We start from the raw sequence: 7616 nt of genomic DNA, 5'->3' as shown, positions 1-7616 counted from the left end.
CACAATCAGTGAGGTCAAAGACTCACACACGTTCTTGCTGTCAACCTTATTTTATTTCAGAGAATTCAGTCAAGTATAAATTAATACTGGATTATTTATTATATTTAACAATAAAATTATACTGGCAAAACATAATTTTAAACTGACTATTCTATAGCAGAGGTCTTCAACCCTGCTCCTGGGGACCCACTGTCCTGCAGAGTTTATCTCCAACCCTAATCAAACACACCTGAACCAGCTAATCAAGCTCTTCAGGATCACTTGAAAATCACAGGCAGGCATGCTGAAACAGGTTGGAAATAAATTTTGCAGGACAGTGGGTCCCCAGGAGCAGGGTTGAAGACCTCTGCTCTATAGGCATAAATGTGTCTCACATTCCTTGATCTTTTTAGGTTTAAACATATGCATTGCCATTCAAACATTTTGTAAATGTTTTTAAGAAGAATCTCCTTATTTATCTGATTAAAAATGCTGTAAAAACAGTAATATTGTTAAATATTATTAGAGTTAAATGGAAAGGTTTGAAGGAAGTTAAAGGTTCCTCATGGGGATGTCAATAAAGAACATTTATTTTGAGAGTAGCACAAGCAATTTTAGCAATTCACACCTCAACTATTAGCTGGAGGGTGGGAGTAAAAATAACTAAATATCATGTTTGCAGAAAGAGCTCATGTGTAGTCCTCTGTGTCTGGTTTATGTTTGTAAAAAAGCATTTTCTATTTCTAAGTGTCAGTGTTGTGAGAAATACAATGTATTGGCCCAGTTTCACAGACAGGGCTTAGCCTAAACCAGGATTAGGCCTCAATTAAGGCATTTAAGTAGCTTTTATAAACTTTCACTATAAAAACACATTACTGGTGTGCATTTTGAGACTAAACAATGACACTGACATATTTTAAGATATGTCAGTGCAAGTTGCTTTCAGTTACAACAGCTCAAACATGCATTTTAGTCTGGGACTAGCTTAAGCCTTGTCTGTGGGATAGTATTTTTCCTGCAAAGTCAAACAGGATTAAAGGAGTAGTTCACTTTTAAAATTTCCTGATAATTTACTCACCCCCATGTCATCCAAGATGTTCATGTCCTTCCTTCCTTCAGTCAAAAAGAAATGAAGGTTTTTGATGAAAACATTCCAGGATTCTTCTCCATATAGTGGACTTCAATGGACCCCAAACGGATGATGGTCAAAATTACAGTTTCACTGCAGCTTCAAAGCATTCTACACAATCCCAGATGAGAAATAAGGGTCTTATCTAGAGAAACCATCGCTCATTTTCTAAAAAGAATTTTTAAATTGTATACGTTTTAACCATAAATGCTCATCTTGAACTACCTCTCTTCTTCTTCTCTATTAGAATTCAGGCAGTGTAGATGCTGCTTAAGTGTATTACTGCCCTCCACAGGTCAAAGTTTGAACTAGTTGTTATATACTTGCATATTGTATATGGCAATTTAGTTCAAACATTAGTTCAAAGCTAGTTCAAGATGAGCATTTATGGTTAAAAAACGTATCATTTTTTAAATTTTTTAGAAAATGAGCGATGGTTTCTCTAGATAAGACCCTTATTTCTCTTCTGGGATCACGTAGAACGCTTTGAAGCTGCACTGAAACTGTAATTTTGACCTTCAACCGTTTGGAGGCCATTGAAGTCCAGTATATAGAGAAAAATCCTGGAATGTTTTCATCAAAAACTTTAATTTCTTTTCGACTGAAGAAAGAAGGACATGGACATCTTGGATGACATGGGGGTGAGTAAATTATGAGGAAAATTTTATTTGAAAGTGAACTAATCCTTTAAGTGAAATAGAAACTTAAGTCTAGTTCCATCTAATAAAACGCACTGACAGACACACAATATAAATTCATTATTTCTTTTGAATATGATATGGCAAAATGTGACCAAGATGAAGAAAACTTGTGTAGGCCTCTATAATCAAAAGGTTTAACTGCTGTTAACGCTAGATGGAGACAAGTTCACATGACATCCACTAGAAAATTTCACAGTTTACAATCATACTGTCAGGTGTATATTAGAATAAGTTTAAACATTTTATTTTATTTTTTTCAAATACATTGACCTGGTCTGATATATTAACCTGGACCTGATAATGTGAGGTAACTAATATCTATATAACAATTGAAATGATAAAACAATCAAATGCGATAAATCCTACACGATGACGGATGTTTCTTTAAATTCGTTTTGGCGGTTGCAGTACGAGTGAAGTGAAATATAGCCCTCTATTTAAGGATTGCAAACGATTTTTGCACGTTTTCTTTATCTATGTTGCTGAATAACCGAGTCTGTGTCTTTAAACTGAGATATGTCTGTGTAGTCAGTATTAATCATGTCGTCTAGTCCCACCTCTTCCTGCAGCAGCACTGAGTGCGAGAGAGAGAGAGAGACACAGAGCAGAAACAGTCTGATCATATGGAGAGACGGACAGCGATGCCAGCGGTAACCCTGCAAGAGTAGGCTACAGCGCATCTCTGAGAAATATCGACGTTTGAGAGAATAACAACACTATTTCCCGGTAACTTCTTTGGATACATAATTGAAATGAAATTTCAGCATCTAACATGACTGAAAAGTGAATTTTGTACGCGAAACTGTGTTTATAAAGGATTTTCAGTCATCGTTTGCCATATAAATGGAATGAATCGCGGATGTCAATAGATGTTTGAAGTGCACATGGATGTTAGGCTACTTCTCTGCATGTTGTGTTTATGGAGAAAATTGTGCGTCTGTCCGAGATCAGCTGAGTAAGTGTTTATCAGATATTGAGATGATGCTATGCATGTACGCAGGACAAGTTATAATTCAGCTGTAGGATATGAAGTTATAAATCACCATGGCTTTGGGTGTATTCTTACAAACAAGTGGATTTTAATGTGTCATTTTTTTCCACTAAAAAAGTAAACCAGCCGTAAGCAATCATGGTAGAACCTGTTGGGTTCGTGGAGGCATGGAAAGCTCAGTTTCCTGACTCAGACCCTCCTGAGATGTCTTTGAACTCTGTTGGAGATATTGAGCAGGAGCTGGAGAAATGCCGAAACTCTATTAGGCGCCTGGAGATGGAAGTGAACAAGGAGCGCTTTCGAATGATCTACCTGCAAACTCTCCTGGCCAAAGAGCGGAGAAGCCATGACTCTCAGCGCTGGGGCTTCAGTAGGGTCTCGCAAGGTGAGCATAAGCCAGCGGACGTCCATCTTCAGAAAGCTGACGGAAGCAGGTGTCTCCCAGCCAAACTGAAGCACACGACCACTGCAGAGGAGAGTCGTGAGTCTCAGCCGTGTGTTGAGGTGGTGGGATGTGATATCTCAGACCTGGACAGGCAGAAAAACAGAGATGGAGAGACTGACTGGATGTCTCCATACAAAAAAAGGAGTGTTGAAGCTCCACTCAGACCCATGGCTGGACGTGGACCTGCGCACCATGAGGCGGATTGCGTTTCAGAGTCTCCACCGAAGGAAAAGGTCACCACGGGGTTGGGAGTCGCTGCACTTCGGTCAAACTTTGAACGCATCAGGAGAGCCAATTCTCAAACATCTAGCGATGGGAAAAGCGAGAAGCCTTACTATGTCAATATGGAGTACCACCATGAAAAAGGTCTTGTTCGGGTCAATGATAGAGAAGTCTCCGAGAAGATAAGTACTTTGGGCAGTCAAGCTATGCAGATGGAGCGCAAGAGGTCTTTGCATTCTGTCCCGGGTAATTTGTCCACTGCTTTCGGGGACGTCCGTAAACCAGAGCGCTCACATGAAAGATCAACCGAGAGCGGCTACAACTGTGAGTACGAGGAGCCTGACCTGAACCCTGGGTTCATCAAGGACAATTTAATTAGACTTAATGGAAGAAAAGCACCTCAGCAGAACTGGCAGCAGTCGGACTGTCAACCCTATACGACCGTTTACGTAGGGGGCATTATGGGAGATGGAGAGGATCTACACTTGACATGGCCCAGGCGGTCTTACTCACCTGGGAGTTTTGAGGATGGATACACGCCAGATTGCAGCTCCAATGAAAACCTGACTTCCAGCGAAGAAGACTTCTCCTCGGGGCAGTCCAGCCATGTGTCCCCGAGCCCCACCGCCTACCGAATGTACCGAGAGAAGAGTCGCTCTCCATCCCAGCACTCCCAGCAGTCGTTTGAGAGCGGCAGCCCTCCTACCCCACAGTCCCAAAAGCGTCTCAAGCAACAGCTAGCGCTCTCTGAGGCCAATGTTGTTGGTGTCCGCAAGAACTGGCCCACTGATGGAAGCTCCAACAACTTCAGCAACAGTTTCCATGGAGATTTGGGTAAGACAACATTCTTGTAGTGTTTACTTTACTTACTGTCCTGTAGTGTCTGTTTGGTGGGCCTTTTATAGGATTCCACTTTCTCTCAGTGGGAACATATTAAGAAGAAAAGGCACCAAGATCCATTATAATGACATTTATGCTTGATATTTGTCTTTTAAGAGGTCACTGTTGTGCAACCCTACTATCATGTATCTGATTTTTTTTTTTTTTTTTAATCATAGGGGGGTTTCAGATTTTCAAATTCTGTTGCCACTTATGATGACCCCCTTGTGAAGCATGCCCTTCCTAAAATATAACTGAATGTATATAAATGTTAATTCATAAAGACTCAGTATATTGTGTGAGGAAATCTCACAAAGAATTGTTTCCAATAGGGATGCATGATATATCGACCACCATGTTGGTATCGGCCGTTATATGTTCATTTTTAATGTTATCGTTATCGGCCAAAAAAGAAAATTGGGCTGATATATTAAATAATGGATTATTTTCTTCAGATGCGCTCTGTTCACTATGATGGTTTCGAATTGCTTGAAATATGATTGGAGTCATTTCAAAAAGGAGAATACAGTTAAGTGCAGCACAAGTCTGTCATATATGCTACATAAAATTATAATGAGAACATTATAATTGTGTGCTTTGGACATGGCTTTTAATGGTGAAAATGGTGTTTTTGTAATAAGGCTCTATATTGATATATAATAAGGCCAATATATCGGTTATCGGCTTTCAAATATTAAGAATTATCGGTTATCGTATCGGCCAAAAGTTTCATATCGATGCATCCCTAGTTTCCAAAGTTTAAGATTTGGCTTTTATGTTGTCACTGAACTAAATTTAAAGTAAATTATTAAAATATTATTTAGAAAAAGTACTTTTCATTAATTGGATTGTATATATTTTTTTAAAATATTTTAAATATTAATACTGAAAAAAAAATCTGAAAAAAATTGATTGTAGAAAGCAGAATAAATCGGTAATATCATCAGATTAGGTAAATGTGTTATAAACTTAATATTTATTATTTATTACAATTAAATTTTTTAATTAACATTGACCTAAAAATGCATTTTATAAAAGCTTAATGTTTTTTCTCTCTCTCAAATTTCCCCACTGTCCTCAAGCACCCCTCAAGTTTAAAACCCCCTGGACTATCAGACAGATAATGAGGAAAATCCATGTATTGTTTATAGTTTTCTAACAACAGTACCAACCCTCTACTATTTCTTCTTTGTGTAAGCTCTCTCAATGTGGTTTCTCCCTTTCCTTATCTCGCTGTCATGATACGACTGGTCTGATCTGCAGTGTTTGAGGCCAAAAGTGGCCTGAGGCAGAGCAGTCGCTCCTCTCTGTCCACCCAGAGTGTTTATGCATCAGTTCACATTAGTGTTGTTGTCCTGCCGAGGGCTAATTAACCTAAAGGGGTCATCTAGCATGGTGAATTTAGCAAGGCTTTTTGTTGGGGGAGGGGTGAACGACTAATTACAAGAAACAAATTAAGAGAAGGACTGAAGATACAGAATGTCAATTGGACCAAACGATCAGACATCTGTGGTTTTATTGGTTTGAATTGAAACACACAAGGAATGGTTCTTCATTGTGAATGTTAGCTGTGATGCATTTGAATGGTAGCTTTACATTAGCTAATATTCACTATTGTTTTCCTGATAAATTGAGGGTCACTGCAGTGCTAAGAAGAGGTTATTTGAAGCAAAGTGTCTGTGTGAAGCAATCTGGCATTTAGAAATAGTTTTGTTTTTAATAATTTCATTTTTACATTCATTCGCACTCTGTAAGCACCAAATCAGCACATTAGAATGATTTCTGAAGGATCATGTGACACTAAAGACTAAAGTAATGGCTACTGAAAATTCAGCTTTGCCATTACAGGAATAAATTACAGTTATTTTAAATTGTAATAATATGTTTTTACAGTATATCAAATAAATGCAGTCTAGGTGAGCATTTGAGGGTTCTTTCAGTAGCATCAAATCTTACCAATCTCAAACTTTTAAAAGCAAATATATGTAACATGTCCTTATAGTTAACCTTTTAAGCATCTTTTCAAGTTTTGTTTATAATATAATATTTTTTGTTTATAGATATGCTATAGCAAGACATTAACTGAGCCTTAGACTCTCAAACAGAAAACATAAACAGAAAATTAGTGTTAAATGATTAATCAAGAGCACAATAATTATAAAATCTAGATCAAGCAGAATACATCATTGTTGCCTCACAAGTTGATTCACATCTTTTAGTTTTATTATGACTTTACTTCCCCACTTTACCTACAATTGGAGACTTACTGTTTTATAATATGTGATGATGATGATGATGATGATGATATATAATATAGATAAGACAGTAACTGTTTAAGTTACATTTTATATCTTTATCTAAATGACAGAAACCAATAGAAGACCTAAGAGCCAAGAGCAGATTTCTCTCCTTTCAAGCAGAAAAGAGCTCATCAGCTCAGTCCAAGCTGTAGTTACATAAGCAGGCAGAGAGCGCAGAGCTGCAAACTCAACACGCCACAAACAAATTGCAAACGATCAGTGTAAAGTTGCATTTTAATGACAAGATCGTTATTTACACCAGTGGGAAGTGTAGCCATTCTTCAGTCTGTCTCTAAACTTTCTCCAAAATCTTTTCTGTAATCTTAATCTAATGCTCTCAAGCTGTTCATAAACCGCACGGTCGAGTCTTGCAAGATTGTTTTAAACTGCCTCTGTTAGATCCGTTACTCTGAGAGAGAGATCAGAGAACATGATGCACAGATTTTAGTCCTCGAAAATCTGTCGCGCTCACCTAGAGCCCCTCCCTCGTGTAAACATCAGCGGACAGTGCAGCCACGTGCGTTTGTCAAACAAGCACATGCTGTGCCACAGTCTTTGGTGACTGCCCTGACATTTGTGAAAATCCTCAAGGATTTCATATGAATGTACTATGAAATTAAAGGCACTTATGTAAGCGCCATGCATTGTCTATAGTCAAAAAAGTAGCGGTTGCATGCCGGGGGTTATTTCTCAACAAGGAAAAGGCATCATGGAAATCCCTTGAGGTAAAACCAATAATAAAAATGTACACATCTCTTTTGTGGTAAAACCAGTACTTTTCACTTTGTGGGCATTATGCTGACAGAACCAGCCAGTGAATGAGATCAGGTGGTTCTTAGTTTTACTGTGTGCCATTTTTCTTAGGAAGCAAAATCTGGGAGGTTTCCCTTTTGTCAACTAGGTGTTAAAAGTCACTGCTTAGGAACAGACCAGTCCTGGCAGGCAACCTAATCCTGCCTGTATTATTAAA

General features: G+C 38.3%; 1 protein-coding gene across 2 annotated transcripts in view; it reads left to right on the top strand.

The window, feature by feature from the left end:
• The first annotated feature begins 2401 nt into the window (after positions 1 to 2401).
• The window catches only part of si:dkey-91m11.5 (PH_BCR_vertebrate and RhoGAP_Bcr domain-containing protein), a 54397-nt gene continuing 49182 nt past the window's right edge, over positions 2402 to 7616 (top strand). The window contains exons 1-2 of one of the 2 annotated variants that reach the window (XM_067394877.1): positions 2402 to 2535; positions 2919 to 4301. In XM_067394877.1, the coding sequence (XP_067250978.1) occupies positions 2939 to 4301 (1363 nt within the window). In that variant the 5' untranslated portion in view covers positions 2402 to 2535; positions 2919 to 2938. Of the gene's footprint in view, positions 2765 to 2918; positions 4302 to 7616 lie in introns of both variants that reach the window. The other variant, XM_067394878.1, reaches the window with a different exon arrangement.

The sequence above is a fragment of the Chanodichthys erythropterus genome, chromosome 9 (genome assembly GCF_024489055.1).
Source record: "Chanodichthys erythropterus isolate Z2021 chromosome 9, ASM2448905v1, whole genome shotgun sequence".
NCBI classification, from domain to species: domain Eukaryota; kingdom Metazoa; phylum Chordata; class Actinopteri; order Cypriniformes; family Xenocyprididae; genus Chanodichthys; species Chanodichthys erythropterus.
This window is presented reverse-complemented; position numbering and strand designations above follow the sequence as displayed.